At 48.0% G+C, this 22,895-nt stretch overlaps 1 protein-coding gene across 1 annotated transcript in view; it reads right to left on the reverse strand.

Annotated features, from left to right (window-relative positions):
* LOC140364358 (cadherin-18) overlaps positions 1-22,895 on the reverse strand; it is a 193,260-nt gene that overhangs the window by 65,434 nt on the left and 104,931 nt on the right. Inside the window, exon 7 of the mRNA XM_072450452.1 lies at positions 18,030-18,166. Coding sequence (XP_072306553.1) covers positions 18,030-18,166 — 137 coding nt within the window. The remainder of the gene's footprint in view (positions 1-18,029; positions 18,167-22,895) is intronic.

A 22,895-nucleotide genomic window follows, 5' to 3' on the forward strand; every position in this document is an offset into this window, starting at 1 on the left:
GAGTGAGAACTGAGCACGCTCCGAGTGAGAACCGAGCACGCTCCGAGTGAGAACCGAGCACGCTCCGAGTGAGAACCGAGCACGCTCCGAGTGAGAACCGAGCACGCTCCGAGTGAGAACCGAGCACGCTCCGAGTGAGAACCGAGCACGCTCCGAGTGAGAACCGAGCACGCTCCGAGTCATGACTGAGCACGCTCCGAGTCATGACTGAGCACGCTCAGAGTCAGGACTGAGCACGCTCTGAGTGAGAACTGAGCACGCTCCGAGTCATGACTGAGCACGCTCCGAGTGAGAACTGAGCACGCTCCGAGTCATGACTGAGCACGCTCCGAGTCATGACTGAGCACGCTCCGAGTCATGACTGAGCATGCTCTGAGTGAGAACTGAGCACGCTCTGAGTGAGAACTGAGCACGCTCTGAGTGAGAACCGAGCACGCTCCGAGTGAGAACCGAGCACGCTCCGAGTGAGAACCGAGCACGCTCCGAGTGAGAACCGAGCACGCTCCGAGTGAGAACCGAGCACGCTCCGAGTGAGAACCGAGCACGCTCCGAGTGAGAACCGAGCACGCTCCGAGTGAGAACCGAGCACGCTCCGAGTCATGACTGAGCACGCTCCGAGTCATGACTGAGCACGCTCAGAGTCAGGACTGAGCACGCTCTGAGTGAGAACTGAGCACGCTCCGAGTCATGACTGAGCACGCTCCGAGTCATGACTGAGCATGCTCTGAGTGAGAACTGAGCACGCTCTGAGTGAGAACTGAGCACGCTCCGAGTCATGACTGAGCACGCTCCGAGTCATGACTGAGCACGCTCTGAGTGAGAACTGAGCACGCTCTGAGTGAGAACTGAGCACGCTCTGAGTGAGAACTGAGCACGCTCTGAGTGAGAACTGAGCACGCTCTGAGTGAGAACAGAGCACGCTCCGAGTGAGAACCGAGCACGCTCCGAGTGAGAACCGAGCACGCTCCGAGTGAGAACCGAGCACGCTCCGAGTGAGAACCGAGCACGCTCCGAGTGAGAACCGAGCACGCTCCGAGTGAGAACCGAGCACGCTCCGAGTGAGAACCGAGCACGCTCCGAGTCATGACTGAGCACGCTCCGAGTCATGACTGAGCACGCTCAGAGTCAGGACTGAGCACGCTCTGAGTGAGAACTGAGCACGCTCCGAGTCATGACTGAGCACGCTCCGAGTGAGAACTGAGCACGCTCCGAGTCATGACTGAGCACGCTCCGAGTCATGACTGAGCACGCTCCGAGTCATGACTGAGCATGCTCTGAGTGAGAACTGAGCACGCTCTGAGTGAGAACTGAGCACGCTCTGAGTGAGAACTGAGCACGCTCTGAGTGAGAACTGAGCACGCTCCGAGTGAGAACCGAGCACGCTCCGAGTGAGAACCGAGCACGCTCCGAGTCATGACTGAGCACGCTCCGAGTCATGACTGAGCACGCTCCGAGTGAGAACTGAGCACGCTCCGAGTCATGACTGAGCATGCTCTGAGTGAGAACTGAGCACGCTCTGAGTGAGAACTGAGCACGCTCTGAGTGAGAACTGAGCACGCTCTGAGTGAGAACTGAGCACGCTCTGAGTGAGAACCGAGCACGCTCCGAGTGAGAACCGAGCACGCTCCGAGTGAGAACCGAGCACGCTCCGAGTGAGAACCGAGCACGCTCCGAGTGAGAACCGAGCACGCTCTGAGTGAGAACTGAGCACGCTCCGAGTGAGAACCGAGCACGCTCCGAGTGAGAACCGAGCACGCTCCGAGTGAGAACCGAGCACGCTCCGAGTGAGAACCGAGCACGCTCCGAGTGAGAACCGAGCACGCTCCGAGTGAGAACCGAGCACGCTCCGAGTGAGAACCGAGCACGCTCCGAGTCATGACTGAGCACGCTCCGAGTCATGACTGAGCACGCTCAGAGTCAGGACTGAGCACGCTCTGAGTGAGAACTGAGCACGCTCCGAGTCATGACTGAGCACGCTCCGAGTGAGAACTGAGCACTCTCCGAGTCATGACTGAGCACGCTCCGAGTCATGACTGAGCATGCTCTGAGTGAGAACTGAGCACGCTCTGAGTGAGAACTGAGCACGCTCTGAGTGAGAACTGAGCACGCTCTGAGTGAGAACTGAGCACGCTCTGAGTGAGAACTGAGCACGCTCCGAGTGAGAACCGAGCACGCTCCGAGTGAGAACCGAGCACGCTCCGAGTGAGAACCGAGCACGCTCCGAGTGAGAACCGAGCACGCTCCGAGTGAGAACCGAGCACGCTCCGAGTGAGAACCGAGCACGCTCCGAGTCATGACTGAGCACGCTCCGAGTCATGACTGAGCACGCTCAGAGTCAGGACTGAGCACGCTCTGAGTGAGAACTGAGCACGCTCCGAGTCATGACTGAGCACGCTCCGAGTGAGAACTGAGCACGCTCCGAGTCATGACTGAGCACGCTCCGAGTCATGACTGAGCATGCTCTGAGTGAGAACTGAGCACGCTCTGAGTGAGAACTGAGCACGCTCTGAGTGAGAACTGAGCACGCTCTGAGTGAGAACTGAGCACGCTCCGAGTGAGAACCGAGCACGCTCCGAGTGAGAACCGAGCACGCTCCGAGTGAGAACCGAGCACGCTCCGAGTGAGAACCGAGCACGCTCTGAGTGAGAACTGAGCACGCTCCGAGTGAGAACCGAGCACGCTCCGAGTGAGAACCGAGCACGCTCCGAGTGAGAACCGAGCACGCTCCGAGTGAGAACCGAGCACGCTCCGAGTGAGAACCGAGCACGCTCCGAGTGAGAACCGAGCACGCTCCGAGTCATGACTGAGCACGCTCCGAGTCATGACTGAGCACGCTCAGAGTCAGGACTGAGCACGCTCTGAGTGAGAACTGAGCACGCTCCGAGTCATGACTGAGCACGCTCCGAGTGAGAACTGAGCACGCTCCGAGTCATGACTGAGCACGCTCCGAGTCATGACTGAGCACGCTCTGAGTGAGAACTGAGCACGCTCTGAGTGAGAACTGAGCACGCTCTGAGTGAGAACTGAGCACGCTCTGAGTGAGAACTGAGCACGCTCCGAGTGAGAACCGAGCACGCTCCGAGTGAGAACCGAGCACGCTCCGAGTGAGAACCGAGCACGCTCCGAGTGAGAACCGAGCACGCTCCGAGTGAGAACCGAGCACGCTCCGAGTGAGAACCGAGCACGCTCCGAGTGAGAACCGAGCACGCTCCGAGTCATGACTGAGCACGCTCCGAGTCATGACTGAGCACGCTCAGAGTCAGGACTGAGCACGCTCTGAGTGAGAACTGAGCACGCTCCGAGTCATGACTGAGCACGCTCCGAGTGAGAACTGAGCACGCTCCGAGTCATGACTGAGCACGCTCCGAGTCATGACTGAGCATGCTCTGAGTGAGAACTGAGCACGCTCTGAGTGAGAACTGAGCACGCTCTGAGTGAGAACTGAGCACGCTCTGAGTGAGAACTGAGCACGCTCTGAGTGAGAACCGAGCACGCTCCGAGTGAGAACCGAGCACGCTCCGAGTGAGAACCGAGCACGCTCCGAGTGAGAACCGAGCACGCTCCGAGTGAGAACCGAGCACGCTCAGAGTGAGAACTGAGCACGCTCCGAGTGAGAACCGAGCACGCTCCGAGTGAGAACCGAGCACGCTCCGAGTGAGAACCGAGCACGCTCCGAGTGAGAACCGAGCACGCTCCGAGTGAGAACCGAGCACGCTCCGAGTGAGAACCGAGCACGCTCCGAGTGAGAACCGAGCACGCTCCGAGTCATGACTGAGCACGCTCCGAGTCATGACTGAGCACGCTCAGAGTCAGGACTGAGCACGCTCTGAGTGAGAACTGAGCACGCTCCGAGTCATGACTGAGCACGCTCCGAGTGAGAACTGAGCACGCTCCGAGTCATGACTGAGCACGCTCCGAGTCATGACTGAGCATGCTCTGAGTGAGAACTGAGCACGCTCTGAGTGAGAACTGAGCACGCTCTGAGTGAGAACTGAGCACGCTCTGAGTGAGAACTGAGCACGCTCCGAGTGAGAACAGAGCACGCTCCGAGTGAGAACCGAGCACGCTCCGAGTGAGAACCGAGCACGCTCCGAGTGAGAACCGAGCACGCTCCGAGTGAGAACCGAGCACGCTCCGAGTGAGAACCGAGCACGCTCCGAGTGAGAACCGAGCACGCTCCGAGTGAGAACCGAGCACGCTCCGAGTCATGACTGAGCACGCTCCGAGTCATGACTGAGCACGCTCAGAGTCAGGACTGAGCACGCTCTGAGTGAGAACTGAGCACGCTCCGAGTCATGACTGAGCACGCTCCGAGTGAGAACTGAGCACGCTCCGAGTCATGACTGAGCACGCTCCGAGTCATGACTGAGCATGCTCTGAGTGAGAACTGAGCACGCTCTGAGTGAGAACTGAGCACGCTCTGAGTGAGAACTGAGCACGCTCTGAGTGAGAACTGAGCACGCTCCGAGTGAGAACCGAGCACGCTCCGAGTGAGAACCGAGCACGCTCCGAGTGAGAACCGAGCACGCTCCGAGTGAGAACCGAGCACGCTCCGAGTGAGAACCGAGCACGCTCCGAGTGAGAACCGAGCACGCTCCGAGTCATGACTGAGCACGCTCCGAGTCATGACTGAGCACGCTCAGAGTCAGGACTGAGCACGCTCTGAGTGAGAACTGAGCACGCTCCGAGTCATGACTGAGCACGCTCCGAGTGAGAACTGAGCACGCTCCGAGTCATGACTGAGCACGCTCCGAGTCATGACTGAGCATGCTCTGAGTGAGAACTGAGCACGCTCTGAGTGAGAACTGAGCACGCTCTGAGTGAGAACTGAGCACGCTCTGAGTGAGAACTGAGCACGCTCTGAGTGAGAACTGAGCACGCTCCGAGTGAGAACCGAGCACGCTCCGAGTGAGAACCGAGCACGCTCCGAGTGAGAACCGAGCACGCTCCGAGTGAGAACCGAGCACGCTCCGAGTGAGAACCGAGCACGCTCCGAGTGAGAACCGAGCACGCTCCGAGTGAGAACCGAGCACGCTCCGAGTCATGACTGAGCACGCTCCGAGTCATGACTGAGCACGCTCAGAGTCAGGACTGAGCACGCTCTGAGTGAGAACTGAGCACGCTCCGAGTCATGACTGAGCACGCTCCGAGTGAGAACTGAGCACGCTCCGAGTCATGACTGAGCACGCTCCGAGTCATGACTGAGCATGCTCTGAGTGAGAACTGAGCACGCTCTGAGTGAGAACTGAGCACGCTCTGAGTGAGAACTGAGCACGCTCTGAGTGAGAACTGAGCACGCTCCGAGTGAGAACCGAGCACGCTCCGAGTGAGAACCGAGCACGCTCCGAGTGAGAACCGAGCACGCTCCGAGTGAGAACCGAGCACGCTCCGAGTGAGAACCGAGCACGCTCCGAGTGAGAACCGAGCACGCTCCGAGTGAGAACCGAGCACGCTCCGAGTCATGACTGAGCACGCTCCGAGTCATGACTGAGCACGCTCAGAGTCAGGACTGAGCACGCTCTGAGTGAGAACTGAGCACGCTCCGAGTCATGACTGAGCACGCTCCGAGTGAGAACTGAGCACGCTCCGAGTCATGACTGAGCACGCTCCGAGTCATGACTGAGCATGCTCTGAGTGAGAACTGAGCACGCTCTGAGTGAGAACTGAGCACGCTCTGAGTGAGAACTGAGCACGCTCTGAGTGAGAACTGAGCACGCTCCGAGTGAGAACTGAGCACGCTCCGAGTGAGAACCGAGCACGCTCCGAGTGAGAACCGAGCACGCTCCGAGTGAGAACCGAGCACGCTCCGAGTGAGAACCGAGCACGCTCCGAGTGAGAACCGAGCACGCTCCGAGTCATGACTGAGCACGCTCCGAGTCATGACTGAGCACGCTCAGAGTCAGGACTGAGCACGCTCTGAGTGAGAACTGAGCACGCTCCGAGTCATGACTGAGCACGCTCCGAGTGAGAACTGAGCACGCTCCGAGTCATGACTGAGCACGCTCCGAGTCATGACTGAGCATGCTCTGAGTGAGAACTGAGCACGCTCTGAGTGAGAACTGAGCACGCTCTGAGTGAGAACTGAGCACGCTCTGATTGAGAACTGAGCACGCTCTGAGTGAGAACTGAGCACGCTCCGAGTGAGAACCGAGCACGCTCCGAGTGAGAACCGAGCACGCTCCGAGTGAGAACCGAGCACGCTCCGAGTGAGAACCGAGCACGCTCCGAGTGAGAACCGAGCACGCTCCGAGTCATGACTGAGCACGCTCCGAGTCATGACTGAGCACGCTCAGAGTCAGGACTGAGCACGCTCTGAGTGAGAACTGAGCACGCTCCGAGTCATGACTGAGCACGCTCCGAGTGAGAACTGAGCACGCTCCGAGTCATGACTGAGCACGCTCCGAGTCATGACTGAGCATGCTCTGAGTGAGAACTGAGCACGCTCTGAGTGAGAACTGAGCACGCTCTGAGTGAGAACTGAGCACGCTCTGAGTGAGAACTGAGCACGCTCCGAGTGAGAACCGAGCACGCTCCGAGTGAGAACCGAGCACGCTCCGAGTGAGAACCGAGCACGCTCCGAGTGAGAACCGAGCACGCTCCGAGTGAGAACCGAGCACGCTCCGAGTGAGAACCGAGCACGCTCCGAGTCATGACTGAGCACGCTCCGAGTCATGACTGAGCACGCTCAGAGTCAGGACTGAGCACGCTCTGAGTGAGAACTGAGCACGCTCCGAGTCATGACTGAGCACGCTCCGAGTGAGAACTGAGCACGCTCCGAGTCATGACTGAGCACGCTCCGAGTCATGACTGAGCATGCTCTGAGTGAGAACTGAGCACGCTCTGAGTGAGAACTGAGCACGCTCTGAGTGAGAACTGAGCACGCTCTGAGTGAGAACTGAGCACGCTCTGAGTGAGAACTGAGCACGCTCTGAGTGAGAACCGAGCACGCTCCGAGTGAGAACCGAGCACGCTCCGAGTGAGAACCGAGCACGCTCCGAGTGAGAACTGAGCACGCTCCGAGTCATGACTGAGCACGCTCCGAGTCATGACTGAGCACGCTCAGAGTCAGGACTGAGCACGCTCTGAGTGAGAACTGAGCACGCTCCGAGTCATGACTGAGCACGCTTCGAGTCATGACTGAGCATGCTCTGAGTGAGAACTGAGCACGCTCTGAGTGAGAACTGAGCACGCTCCGAGTGAGAACCGAGCACGCTCCGAGTGAGAACCGAGCACGCTCCGAGTGAGAACCGAGCACGCTCCGAGTGAGAACCGAGCACGCTCCGAGTGAGAACCGAGCACGCTCCGAGTGAGAACCGAGCACGCTCCGAGTGAGAACTGAGCACGCTCCGAGTCATGACTGAGCACGCTCCGAGTCATGACTGAGCACGCTCAGAGTCAGGACTGAGCACGCTCTGAGTGAGAACTGAGCACGCTCCGAGTCATGACTGAGCACGCTTCGAGTCATGACTGAGCATGCTCTGAGTGAGAACTGAGCACGCTCTGAGTGAGAACTGAGCACGCTCTGAGTGAGAACTGAGCACGCTCTGAGTGAGAACTGAGCACGCTCTGAGTGAGAACTGAGCACGCTCTGAGTGAGAACTGAGCACGCTCCGAGTGAGAACCGAGCACGCTCCGAGTGAGAACCGAGCACGCTCCGAGTGAGAACCGAGCACGCTCCGAGTGAGAACCGAGCACGCTCCGAGTGAGAACCGAGCACGCTCCGAGTGAGAACTGAGCACGCTCCGAGTCATGACTGAGCACGCTCCGAGTCATGACTGAGCACGCTCAGAGTCAGGACTGAGCACGCTCTGAGTGAGAACTGAGCACGCTCCGAGTCATGACTGAGCACGCTCAGAGTCAGGACTGAGCACGCTCTGAGTGAGAACTGAGCCCGCTCCGAGTCATGACTGAGCACGCTCCGAGTGAGAACTGAGCACGCTCCGAGTCATGACTGAGCACGCTCCGAGTCATGACTGAGCATGCTCTGAGTGAGAACTGAGCACGCTCTGAGTGAGAACTGAGCACGCTCTGAGTGAGAACTGAGCACGCTCTGAGTGAGAACTGAGCACGCTCTGAGTGAGAACCGAGCACGCTCCGAGTGAGAACCGAGCACGCTCCGAGTGAGAACCGAGCACGCTCCGAGTGAGAACCGAGCACGCTCCGAGTGAGAACCGAGCACGCTCCGAGTGAGAACTGAGCACGCTCCGAGTCATGACTGAGCACGCTCCGAGTCATGACTGAGCACGCTCCGAGTCAGGACTGAGCACGCTCTGAGTGAGAACTGAGCACGCTCCGAGTCATGACTGAGCACGCTCCGAGTGAGAACTGAGCACGCTCCGAGTCATGACTGAACACGCTCCTAGTCATGACTGAGCATGCTCCGAGTCATGACTGAGCACGCTCCGAGTTAGAACTGAGCACGCTTCGAGTCATGACTGAGCACGCTCTGAGTGAGAACTGAGCACGCTCCGAGTCATGACTGAGCACGCTCCGAGTCATGACTGAGCAGGCTCAGAGTCAGGACTGAGCAGGCTCAGAGTCAGGACTGAGCACGCTCTGAGTGAGAACTGAGCACGCTCCGAGTCATGACTGAGCACGCTCCGAGTGAGAACTGAGCACGCTCCGAGTCATGACTGAGCACGCTCCGAGTCATGACTGAGCACGCTCCGAGTCATGACTGAGCACGCTCCGAGTCATGACTGAGCATGCTCCGAGTCATGACTGAGCACGCTCCGAGTGAGAACTGAGCACGCTCCGAGTCATGACTGAGCACGCTCCAAGTCATGACTGAGCATGCTCTGAGTCACGACTGAGCACGCTCCAAGTCAGAACTGAGCACGCTCCGAGTCATGACTGAGCGCGCGCCGAGTCATGACTGAGCACGCTCCGAGTCAGAACATCGAGATCCAGAACATGTTTGTTTATAAAGAGGGCATATTTACATAAATCGGATAACTAGAATAATCAGATAACCCAATATTTCAATGTGCTTTTTGATACATGATTATCTGACAATGTATTATATTACATTTTTAACTGCTGTAATTGGTTTTAAAATAACCTTTTCAATCTCATCATTGTTGTCACTCTGCATCACTCTCCAGTCCAAAGCTGCGCAGGTGCGAGACGCTCAGAACAAACAGGATTTATGTCTTTGGATCTGCATCAGCCACAGCAGCTGTTGCTTTTCTTCCCGCGGTCCGTAAATTAGGCAATTCGATATTTACATAAAATGTATTCAAAATCATCACAAGGGGAAACGAAGACTTCAGGAAACGTCCACAAGAAACGTCATCACCATCAAAAATGAGAAGGAGAAATCAGATTACTCGCATCGGATGAACCAGATCATGTGTTTGTGAAAAGCGCCGGTCCGTAGATCTCATCAAAACACTTTATGCGAAACAAGCCACGCCCTTTGGCATACTTTTACCACCAAATACCTACGTACTTGAGAAATACCAGTACTTTCTTTCCGGGCTCTAAACTGTGTGCTCTTTTTACCGTATTTCACGGACTATAAATTGCACGTTTTTTCGTAGTTTTGGCCGGGCTGTGACTTTTATACTTATATTTGTACTTATATACTTATACTCCAGAGCGACTTATATGTGATATTATATGTTATTTTCACACTTGCAACCGCATTTCATACTCCAGTGCGACTTATATATGTTTTTTCTTTTTTATTATGCATTTTTTGGCTGGTGCGACTTATACTCCAGTGCGACTTATATGTGTTTTTTTCTTCTTTATTATGCATTTTTTGGCTGATGCGACTTATACTCCGGAAAATACGGTATTCCTCTGTCATCAATGGGGGAACTTTAAAGCGTCATTCGACCGTCTCCGCCGTGTCGTGTGCCTTTTTTTGTCCCCGCCGCCTTCCCGTACTCGACTCGGATTACAGATTCATGAAGCGTGTAAGTTATACGGCGCCGCGCTCCTCTCTCTTTTTTTTACGATACAATAAGGTGTTTATCGGCAACAAAATCCTGCGCTTCATCTGGCGCGTTCACGTCCAGGAGCGGCGGCGGCGAACAGGGACGTGGCAGATATACCGCTTTTATTGAAAAGGGTAAAGACGGCGACCTGTGCGCGCGGCTTTATAACTATCACTGCAGCGAAAGGCATTGTGGCGATATCCGCGGTTATTAAGACGTTATATTACGGCCGTACTTTATCGCCGGACGTTTTAGTGACACGTTTTTTGCCGTTTTTACGCAGCAAACAATGACAACGTCTTCAGCTTTTCATTAAAATCCCGAAAAGCTTCACAGCTTTTTGAGGGTTTGCATCATTGAATACGATTTAAATATTACAATTTGGTATAATTATTATTATTTATTTATTTTATTTTGTATTAATATTATATTTTCCAACTGAATGAAAAGAGTTGAATTGATTGGGTCATTAGAAAAAAATTAAAATGTAATAAAGAAATACTATAACTTATTTGTTCATTTATTTTTTTCAAACCGAACAAAAAGAGAGTTGAAAAAAACAATAACAAAAAATATGCATAAAAAAGAGTTACAAGGGCGGGGCCAGGGAAAACTGATCGGGTCATTAACAAACAAAAAAAGATTTAAATACTACAATTTTTGTATAATTATTTCATTTATTTATTCATGTATTATAATTTTTTTCGAATTATTATTCACAACGCAGTGTGCCATTGTATTAAAAAAAAAAAGACAATTACACAACGACAATTTATCCTTTGTCCCTCATTGTTTTCCAAAACCAAGTAGCGGATTTTCCGGACTATAAGACGCACCTTTTTTCATAGTTTTGGCCGGGGTGCGACTTATACTTATACTTATATACTTAGAATTATACTCCGGAGCGACTTATATGTGATATTATTTGTTATTTTCACACCGCATTTCATACTCCAGTGCAACTTATATATCTTTTTTTCTTCTCTATTATGCATTTTTTGGCTGGTGCGACTTATACTCCAGTGCGACTTATGTAAACGACTTATTTTTCATGTTTCCTAAAGACAGCAGGCACATAAACATTGGCGCGTGGGTGTTTGGCACCTTGACCGGCGCCACAGCTCGCCCAGATGCAGCACCAGGCGAGGCGCGGCGCTGCATCTGGCGCGTTCACAGACTCGAACGCGCGGCGTTCACAGACTCGAACGCGCGGCGTCGCACCTCGCCTGGCGTCGCGCCTCGCTTGGCGTCGCGCCTCGCCCGGCGCTACATCTGGTGCGTTCACAGACTCGACTCACACAGAACGCACGGTCAGTGAAACCCAGCCGTGTCCAAAAGTGTCGCCCAGGTGCAGCGCCTCACCTTGTAATGAATGTGCATATTTACTTTACTCTGAACAAAGCGTGCGCGTCGGCCGGGTTACGGAGCAAGGACGGGAAAGATGTCCGCTCGTGTGGCGTTTTATAATAATTAGCCGCTCAGAATAACACACTAATGAGTTATAAAGAGAGGAAATACAAGGTGTGGATATGCAGAGTGGTTCTTGGTTGACTAAAGGGGGAAAGGTGCAGGTAAACCACTCAAAATGATTCCGATTCCTTACAAAATAGACAAATTACACAGAGAAGTACGATTGAAAAGCCACTTCATGAGAGAAAAGTGAGATAAAAGTGGCTTTTCCCTTTCTGCTGTGGTCCGGAGTCAGTAAATCATTGTAATACTAAAATATGTAGTTGACCTTCGAGCGATTAACTAAAATTACTTAAATTCAGGATAAATATTCCATTCAGTATTCACGCTCAGAGGCATTTACTTGATTACTAGATTATTTTACATTTTTAAAGGCGTCTCTGAGTAAGTTCCTTCTTATTTCATGCCTTATGGATTATACTTTTTCAAGTTTCATTATTTTATAACCAGTCAAAAATGTCTCGAAAGCAGTGAAATAGTCTTAATCACACAGGCAATTAAGTCTAACATGGTCCTAACGACTCAAAATATTCTGAATTCAGTTAATTTTGGACAAGTTGCCGTATCCCACACCAGGAAGGTTACGCACTGTCCCTTTAAAGCTCATATTTAAAACGAACGCAAGCCGAAAACCCAAAGCAAACGCGCACTTCGTCCAGAACTTCATCCAGAGTTAAAGCGTTTAATTCCCCGAGAATTGAACTCTCGCTCTCCTTCTGTGATTTAGCAAATACTAGAAAGTACATTTGGAGTTGGTTCTGAATGAAAACCTGCGCTGCGATTTGGCAGAATCCATTAGGTTTCGTCTGTAAGTGAAAATACTCACCGACGAGTACAAATGAAAGGCCAAGGACAGGGCAGAATGAGTTTGAAGCAGACTTTCTAAAAAAACACGCTGCCATCTTACTCCGAATCTGGAGAATTCGGTGACATTTCACTAAGAAACTGATGAATTTGACCCGTGAACAATTGGCTTTCCCTTTATAAGAACTGGAATCTCAAACTGTTCAATAGAAATAGGTTGTAACGTGCATTATAAAGTGGAAAAAAATAAAAAAATTCTACTTTCCACCTATTCTTACTTGGCTTAGGACTTGTCACAAAAGTATAAAAATTGCAGTATTAGTATTAGTATAGCGACAAACTAAATATAACACCAGCTCCTCAATCTGATAGAAATGTACAGTTTTTAAACAGGAAACACCAAAAAAAAGTGTTGATTTTATCCTTTTTCAGTCAAAATTTGCCTTGATTTAGCCTCAGTTTTGTCTCTTTTAAGTTTATTTTGAGCCATGAATCTATTCAATGTCCTTGAAGTACTGACGAAGTAAGTATAAAAAACACAGAATACATAGAAACAAGCTTTGCAGTTTTGTTCACTCATAACACCAGGAGCAGGACCATTAAGACACTTGTTGCTTATACAAAGAAATAATGCATAAAATGATCAAAGCTCAACAATTTATATTTTTTTAATAATGCGGCGGCGAGAACTTTATTACTTTAAGTGTTTGTGCAGTGACACAAACACAATATGATATACATGAGAGTAAATGCATTATCGAATCATACAAAAGCGGTTTAGATTTGTCATTTTATTAATCAACCTCGAGGTACTTGAATACATTCACCTCCTCCATCTCGTGTTGGTCGATATGGACCTTAAGTACATTTCATGTTTTAGTCTTCCGAGACAGAAAAACGACAGTTCTGTCCTGATTCCAAGGACTTGGCCCCGTTCCAAATGTGCAATATCATCATATTCATGTGCAATAATGTCATATTCATGTGCAATAATGTCATATTCATGTGCAATAATGTCATATTCATGTGCAATAATGTCATACTCACACGCAATAATGTAATATTCATGTGCAATAATGTCATACTCACACGCAATAATGTAATATTCATGTGCAATAATGTCATATTCATGTGCAATAATGTCATATTCATGTGCGATAATGTCACATTCAGGTGCATACAACTGATGTAAATAAGAGTGTTTATTTTACCATTATTAGTAGTATTATTTTGTCTTATGCTAGCTATTTTTTATTTTATTTCATCTTTATTTTTCCCCTCCTCCTTATTAAGAAATGAGAGGTTTTGTCAATAGGAGTTTATGTTTATAAGAGTTTTTGTTTATAAGAGTTCTTCTATTGAGAGTGTTTTTTAAAAGTTTATCTGTCCTTTTCTTCTGTATCTACCTGTGTTGCAACACCGGAATTTCCCCATGTGTGGACAATAAAAGAATATCTTATCTTATCCAAATGTGCGAAATTGCTCAAGTGCGACGGACAAACACGTCTTCCCAAGTTAAAAAATGAATTTGTGAGTTTTAGTACAATTCGCCGTACATTTTTGCATCGGTATCGGCTCAGAATTAGACCGCTTTTATTGTCACTGTCATAAATATGAACGCAAAACAACAAAAGAAACGTAAAACAACAAATGATAATACAAACTGCCTTAACAAAATCACCTGTGATAACAACAGTTTAGATTATTCCACGTTTCCCCTGTTGTAATTAATAAACATTTAATATTGTAATGCATTAATAAACCTTGCACCTTTCCCCTTCCCGACCGCCCGTTAAGACGCTCGCACGAGACCGTCGGGCGCCGTCGCTTCCGGCGAGAAACCCATTAAACCCGAGGTGCGTCCGCGACCTTGTTCCCCGGTCCGGACTCGGGTCCTGACTAATGCGCTGTTCGCCGTGTTTGCGAAAGCGGCGAAATCAGCAGTCCGTGCGCCGCCGCCCTCCCAAGTCTGCGCGTCCTTGTTCTTTCAAAGCCGAGGAAATTATCAGCGCCGCTATTGACGGAGGCTTCCTTTGTAACCGTATCCTTGAATACTAAGCAGAGGTGTGCGGCGGATAAAGCATTAAACATTAGCATGCGCCGGCACCAGCCCGGCCAGAGATTTGCCTAATTGTGCTTACAAATTACCCGTTACCTGATAGCAATTCTTCAACTAAGCAGACTGATTCAAGTTCATTTGCGGCATGCAGGAGAGGACACCGAAACAATCAAACAAGGGCTAATTTGATTTGGTAATTAATTATGAAGAAAAATGTACAGTCTGTTTTAATACATTTTAATCAATATGCTAATGCCCCACTCTTGTTTTCTTTGCATTTTAATACACATTTTTATTGTCAGCTTACATAGCCCAGGGCTTTTTTAAACACTGTGACTTGTTCTTCCTCTTATTGGGCTCTTAATAATGCCGTTAAGCCACAAATGGCCTCACGCGGTCATAAATAATGCAAACAAATTGGGGCACCAACCAACGCCCTGACTAAAGTTTACAATATGTAACGAATTTTCATTTAATTGAGTCATTTTTGGAATAAATGTTTGTTTCTGACACCATTCTTCTACTTCTACATGAGTATAATCTGGTTTCGTAAAGTAACAGTACTTTACTTGAGTTACTTTTCCCACTGCGAGTAAGTTTGCAAGTAAAGTCTGCAAGTGGTAACAATTACAACATTTGCGCTTCAAACCTTCAGATATAATTAGTGTCTCGCAATCTGTGCATTATTTAATTGTTCTGGCTCCTCAATTACATAAACTTAGACTTTAGATGCATGTTATGATCAAACTGTTATCCAGCACTCAAATAATAGTTCCTCCAGTTCATTTTTAACTTCAGAAATAATTGGGGGTCACTAGTTTCATCATTTTACAGTGACTCTTAATTGAGTATAAATGTATGTTCTCCAAAATGGCATAGAATGTAGCAGTATCCATGGAGATGCAGGCGCTGGTCTACAGGGGGCATAAGGGGGCGTTGAGTTTTCTTTGTGCCAATATAAGAAAACTAAAACCCATGATTAGAAATAGTTCCAGATGGTTTGAAGAGAAGGACATTCGAGCACAAAAATGATCAGGTGAAGAGAAAAATCCCTTAAAAACACAGAGCACCTCATGAACAGCCCAAAGTGGCGTATTTAATCCGGAAATGACATTATAATGGATCAAATTACCCAAAATGGTAACGCAAACCGTCAAACTGGCCGATGTGGACAACAAAGCGGAGCACTTCAGCCTCCGTTTGCGAGACTGCACTCCACAAAGACCAGTCCATTTAAACAATACTTTCCCTCTCGTCACATCGATTTCATCCAGTGTGAATCTGACACTGTCGCGGCGGTTTCTCTCTTCGCTCGTGATCCCTCTGGACCGCCTGTTATCTCACAGGTTAAGAAAATAAGAAATAAATGTACAGTGCACACACGCTTCAGCTACGACGCCGCAACGTTGCTTTGCTGTTTGCATTGATTTTTTACCGCCGCTGTATGCATCAGCATTGACCCGCAATATTAACGTTACGTCTCAAGCGATTTGTAACGAACGCCGAGGAGTGGAGGCGAAAAAGAATGGCTTCTCGGCTCAGTTTTGCATCGGCTTGGGTTTATGCGCTTATCAAACAGGTGGAGTTCTGATCAATTATTCAGAGCCGAGCAGCAGCGGCGGTATTTCAGTCCAGCTACTGCGAGCATATGTAATGTATATGATGCTGTTTAGCCCCTAAGACTCGACTGCGAATGAAGAGGCCGTGCAGGAAGCGAACAGCGCGGGGCATTCTGATTTGCATTCTGAAAGGCGAAAAAGTGTGAAATATCGATCGGAAAATGTGGTCCAGTGACGTGTGCGTGTACGTGTCGAGGTGGTTCATGGAGCTGGAGTTGTGGCGGTCGGGAAGTGGGGAAATTGAATTGTGCGCACGCCGTATCGGAATTGGGACTAAACCGAGTCGTAAACCAGGACTAAACCTCGACTGGATCAGGGTTGAACGAGGACTAAATGGAGGATTAAACCGGGACTACACTCTTCCCTACAGAGGGCACTATCTTATGGCTCACGCATTTTGTAGCGGCGTCCGAGTGTCCTGCAGGTGAAAAACTAGCACCATTTTGGGCAATATAGACCACAATGCATTGTGAGAGTCGGGGGGAAAACAACAGCGACACATCTATAACTGGACACGACTGAATGAAAGCAGAGGAGAAAAAAAAGCACTGTTTACTCGAGAATATGAACAAAACACTCCTAAATAAACCGATACGGCGCAAAGTTGCTAGCGTTAGCCGCTAACCTTAGCTTGAGTCGCCGCCACAGGCAAAAAAGTCGAATAATCCAGTCCGTTTTCTGTTTAATGTGGAAATTATCTATGAATATGTGCGTGTCAGACAGATTTGACCAATATCTATTACAAAAATCCATTAAATGTGAGTTTCGCTGACTTTTTTTTCACTCACACGGCGGCGGCGAAATGAAAATATGAGTTGAGTGAGTCTGAATCGCTCTGATTAAGTGCACTATATTGTCTGCTAAAGAGTGCAGGACTGTGTAGTGAATGAGGGGTCAGGGACTAGGGTGGACATTCGGACGCAGCCCAAGTCTACATCGTGATTTGCCCATCCGTGGTCAACTCATACACAACTTCTAAACGGAAAATAAGCTGTCCATTAACCCATTCCAGTGTTTGAACTAGAACATCTGCACTCTAAAGGCTGGAACAGTTCCATAGCGTTGCTCCAATGGCTTTTCAACGGGAGAGTTAGCACTAGCCTCCGAGCATCACAAACTGGGAAAAACCAGGGTTGTATTGGCGACTGACAACCACTGGACTGCACGTGAGTAAGACCAGAGCAGACGGAGAAAACAACGGAATCACCATAAATACTAACAACCGTGTAATAAACGAATATAGCTCGAATATAACTGGAAAATTATGCACCAAAAATGAACTTTAGTTTCATTCTGTCAAGCAGGCTACATTAGTGAACTCGGTTATTGTCCAACTTCCAGCTCCAGTTGCTGTGATTACTCGTTGCCGAATGTTTTAACATAATTTGCCTGTCAATAAACAATAAAATGAATTATTTTACTTTTCTGCCTCATTTAAACGAATGTTATGGAACATTTATGTCAGTACCAGAAAAGCGTTCGTAACAATTCCAAACACGCTCGTCTTGGAAGGGTCCAGCGATCTGAGGATTGTATCGTCACACTTTTAGCATTCTGAGTCTACACAGTGACACGTGTATTTACCAGCAGCTTATTGTGTTTTTCCTCTGCTCGTTTATTGCTTTTTTAATTTTGTTTTTTTTCCAAAGCATCTCTATGGACGTTTGGGACCAGCAACAATGTTTTTAGCTTTTTTTAATGACATTTTTCATCAATGGCAAGTGAACTAAACCATTTAACAAAGTGTATACATACGGGTTATTTGTTTCTCATTTAATTACCTGTAAAAGTGCCAATGGAAATCCAGGAAACATTTTCAAATATGTAGCAGACATTTGGTTTTTCCCTCTTAAACATTTGATTTCCATCTTAAACAAACACATGTCATTGCGTTCCTGATAGTATCCCGTACAGCGCCAGCCCCTGTTCTGTCTCCGTTTCCCCCTCTCAGCGTTTGCATTCATCGACGTTCCCCGCCGGCGCTTTGCGAGAGTGATTTCTCGAAGCGCGTGAATTTTGACATTTTCCAATTAAACGTGAAGTTAAATCCGACTGGCATTAAACGGCTCGTCATCGCCAGGCTGTAAACAGACGCAGCGGCGGAGGTCCAACTCCGGGGGGTGCGGTACTCACCAACCTCCGCCGCCATCACCGTGACGTTGAGCCAGGGCCTGTCCTCGCGGTCCAGGGGTCGAGTGGTCCTGATAACCCCGCTGCTCTCGTTTATGCGGAAGAACTGCTCGCCCTCCTCGCTCTCCGCCATGAAGTACCTGGACAAAAGAGAGGGCAAATGTGAACGAGAGTATACAGTGACCTTTACGAAGAGTACCTCTTTGATTTTTAGAGGCACGGTTAGGCCTTGATACATACAGCACAGATTTGGCAAGAGAACATGTAAAAAACTCTTGCTACAATGCTCATTTCTAATCCCTTCGACAATCATGGATAGGTTTCCTGTCGGTGCTCTGTGTCCTTCTATGCCCAAAGCTTCCCCTTGAATTAGAAGAGTTAAAATACATGTTACATAACGTTGTGACTCCCCCCACCGAGGACCGTTTCAATGACGTTTCTCAGGGACCAGTTGAAGGGGCCAGAGCCAGTAACAATCGTGCAAAATGTGTACAAACCCTTCTCTAACTTTGAAATGACCTTATGTCTGCTGTGTATTAGATTCATTGGCTCTGTATTTTCATGGTAAAACACAATATAGGGACAGACTATGAAAGAAAAATACATTGCCTCTGGAGACCAGTAGCAGATGGTTGTTTGGGACTCCTGAGCTACAGCATATAACATACAAGCAAAATGATTTCAACTAGCTCAGTTTTCAAGAGGGATCAAACATTTTGAAACACATTTACATTTAATCAAAACACTTCCATCCACATCGGCTCTTCGCCAAGTCGGCCCGGATTTAAAAATGGCAGAGAAAAGCTCTCAAACACACGGCTCATTTGGGACACTGAACTGAAAGGCTTTCTCCCCCATCTCGGTCCGAACTCTGGGGTCTGACAAGAAGAAGTGGTCCTGGGATCGAAGGCAACAGCTGGATCATGTTTGAGTGTCAAGTGTGCGGGAAAAATAGTCACAATCTATAAACGCGCCAATGAATGAAGATAGCGCCATCCAACCCAAGGATGATTTGAGGTTTGTGATGAACCCACGACAATTGTTGCACTGTAAATAATAGATTATCCTCCCCCTTTTCTTTTTAAGGACTGCAAAATGAACTTCCAAAGCTAGAATCTGGTAAGAGAATCTTTGCTGCACATTGTCCACTTGAATGATACAAATGACATGTACTAATATTAACGGTGATATGAATAAAAGCAAGGAGAAAGTTTATGTGTATTAAAAAAACAAAGAAAACAACTTGATGTTACTTATGTGTTTTTTTTTTTTTTATAACTGCATGTTATTGACCTTCTGGCAGTAGAACAAACGTTTCGGCCTTACAGTACAGGGTGGAGTAGTGAAGCCTTTTAATGTTCTAATGTTCTTCATTTCCCTGTGTGGGTTTCCTCCGAGCCAGATGTGTCGTAGTCAAGTCACAGTTGTTCGTGTCCAAGTCCAAGTGTGAGTTCCTATCGTCTCAGGTATGAGTAACTATAAGATAATTCAAGTCAAGGTCATCTAAACTGTTGTTGTTGTTGTTGTTGTTGTTGTTGTTTTATGGCGGTTGACATCCGAGTGTTGCATTACCGCCAGACTTTATTAGCAGTTTTTATGCAGAACGAATTTCACTTGATTAGGTCCAAGTCACAAAGTCCTGCTCATTAAAATGTTCTTTTCTTTTTGAATCGGTGTGGTCACTCACCGAGCCCCGCTGCGAACTCCCACGCTTTAAACTCACTTTGAACGTAACCATCATTGAAACAATAAATACAATGCAGATAGAGGCGGGCACGAGGCAGTACAAAGACTTGAGAGGAGTAAAGTTCGAGTGCAAGTCCGAGCTTTTGGTCCACGAGTCTCGGCCCAGGTTCTATTGCCTTAACTTCGAGTCGCTGCCCTCAGAACCTCACGAGTCTCAAGTCGTCCGTCACTATGTTCGCGTAGAGTCTCGAGTCTGTCCAAGGCCGGGACATTTCTGCATCAACCTACAACATAAAACTGATCTTAACCTTACATTCTTTTTTTTATTCTTCGCAGTTCGGCTATTGAGTGTCCCCACAAAGAGCAAGTAAGTACACGTTATAAACCTTAAAAGTCACCCCGTGCCAAGGAGCTATCAACGTGAATAATATTTAGTATAGTCCAGGATTCCTTCGAACTTCTTCATGATCGTAATCCCATTTACGGCGCCCAACCTTTTATTTTGAGACGCCCACAAGGTTGAACGTGGCGTCTGTGATAAAAGCCGCTTCATTTTACCTCCTCTTGTAAAAGCGGTGAATCTGCTTCTTGCCGGCGCATTTCCCCCCCCCCGCCCGGCTCGCTGCACATTTAGTACGTCTGCCGTCCCGACCTCGCGGCTTATCCTATAGATTGGATTCTCAGATCTAATGTGATTCTCCCCTTGCTCTGCACCAGACTTCTCTAAAGCTGAAGAATTACAATAGAAAGTCTGATATACTCTGCAATTTTGAACAGTCGTGTTGAATGTGCTTACTCGGCTCGCGGAGAGTTACTGAGATACCGCAGGATTTTTTTTTATTTTTTTGCCCTAGGGATGTTTTCGGATAAGGCAATGGTGGTATATTTTTTTACAGCTTCCAAAAAACTCACCCAGCTCTGGCTCTCGCAAACCCTTCAACACGTTGCTAGTGTTCGCGTCCGGGCTGCGAGTACGGATAGCTGCCATGTAGTATGTAGAAGTAAAAAAAAAGTATTTGCTGTCAAATTGACTGAGGTTCCATAACTTCCGTCACAGAAATATGCCGTCTTCGTTCTGCATAAAAACTGCTAGCCCTGTAGCTTAGACCTGTACAAACATGTTCTGAAATAGCATATGGTCCTAGTTCAATAGCTTTTGTCACTGAATAATCTGAACTGAATCCGTTTAAACTAAAATCACAAGTCTAATTGTGCATCGTGAACTTTTGCACAGCTTTAGAATCGTTGGGTTCTTCTTTATTTGCAAATTGCTATATAAAGAGGATTCACCCATATATGTCACGCTGGAAATTCAAGTGTGACATCAAAACATGATCATCTAATTATCAGTTTTAAATTAAGATGGAGGACAGTTCAGGTCTCTGTTGATTTTAAAGGAGCAGTGCCAGATTTTCACATTCTTAAGAATGTGAAAAACGAAATTTTCCAACACTTCGCAACCCAACGCCAAACGTTTTCGTCACTTTCTTGACACATTCCTAATTAATCACTGAAACTAATCACCTGCACTTTTCACAACTTTCAGGGACCAGGGCAGCGTTTTACCTTCACAGTAAAGCCAACTGTTTCCTGCTTCGTGGAGAAAGAAAATTATTATCCAAATATTTTTTACAATTTTTACAATAGATCTTTACTGGGGCAATACTGTAAATACTGTATTTACATGACAAAATTCACGCCTTTAACAATTGAATTTGACTTGATAATAATTTCACTTGATTTATGGTGAACGTACTGTACATGTCTTCAAAAACAGACAAACAGTTCGACGTCTTCTGTCAGCACAAACCTATTATTAATCTAATGTCTTTATTCTTGGTGATGACTTTGGCAAACACACATATGTAACCTTTCTGCCAGTTGAGACGACTTAAAGCGACGCGTTGAATACGGCAAGTTTACCACTGACAAACAAAGATTAGATTAAACATTTACAGATTCCCAGTGAATATAATATAGAGTAATGTAGTCCACACTCTACATCGCTAGACTGTTGTGGACGTTACCTACTATTTAAAACCTCTCTTATCCCATTTGTGTGTGTTGTGCGAGAGTTTATTTGCGTGCGCGGCTCATCCACTTCCTCTCCAGCCTCTGTCAGAGGCCACGCTGACTCACTCACGACTCTATTGTAGCACACTTCACACGGCTACTATCACCGCGGCAGCGCCTCCAAAGCATATGAATAATATAATCCCGCCGCTTTCATGGCGGCTCTGGGTCTCCGCAGCCTCCTCTCAAAACACATATTTCTAAGGCGAGAGCAATTACCTTCAATATTTAATACTGACAAAAGGCGGCGTGCGACCGGCGTGTTTTCACAAAGGTAATGGCCAGGAATATAAAGCTAAAATGGAGCTGTTTTTTTCCTTTTTTTTCTCCTTCATTTTAAAGTCCGACCATGTATTCACGCGTTCTCACTAATTCATCTCCTAATGACCTATTTACGCCACTAATCCAGTATTTATTCCCGCGGGTGGGTTCGGGCCTCGCGGAGCGCTTTCCATTGACGCGAGGCTCCAGACGGTACAGGAGATGTTAACGCCGGGGTTTATTAGCAGTAATTAGGTGGTTTTCAGCCGCCGTCTGGAAATGTCACCGGTTACGAAGAGGACAAGCTCAACGTGTCGCAGAAAAAGAGAAATATCGGCGAGGAATTTGCGGGGAAATGATGAGAGACCGCCTCGGATTTGTAGCGTCTTTTCATCGCCTCCTTCGTTCACTCGTCACTCGCGGCCGTAGCCACAGCTGCCCTGGGGTAAGTGGAGAGAAGCGAGGCAGGCACTTCGATCACAGTCGTTCACTTCAAGGGCTGTAACTGATGATTATTTCCGTATATGGCTAGATAAATGCATTATCAATTAAATAATGATTGGAATATGGCGACTGAAGGCATGTAGAAAGATCATTTTTAGAAATAAAGTGTAGTATTGATGAATATTAGTGTTTTTTTAATTTAATACTGCCACTCTTTGTAATAAAACGTCTTATTGAATGTGTTTTTGAGTCTGTATAGTCCAGATAAAAAGGATGGAAACACTATTGCGATTATTTTTGAGTCCATACATCATAACAGCCCAAATTCACTTCTAAAACAACATTCACACAGAACATGGGTGAGGGGGGCCGAAGTGTCTTGCCCAAGAACACACAACAGCAGCG

This window comes from Eucyclogobius newberryi, unplaced genomic scaffold, assembly GCF_026437365.1.
Source record: "Eucyclogobius newberryi isolate DKJ021-1_F unplaced genomic scaffold, fEucNew1.0.hap1 SCAF_18, whole genome shotgun sequence".
Classification (NCBI taxonomy): domain Eukaryota; kingdom Metazoa; phylum Chordata; class Actinopteri; order Gobiiformes; family Gobiidae; genus Eucyclogobius; species Eucyclogobius newberryi.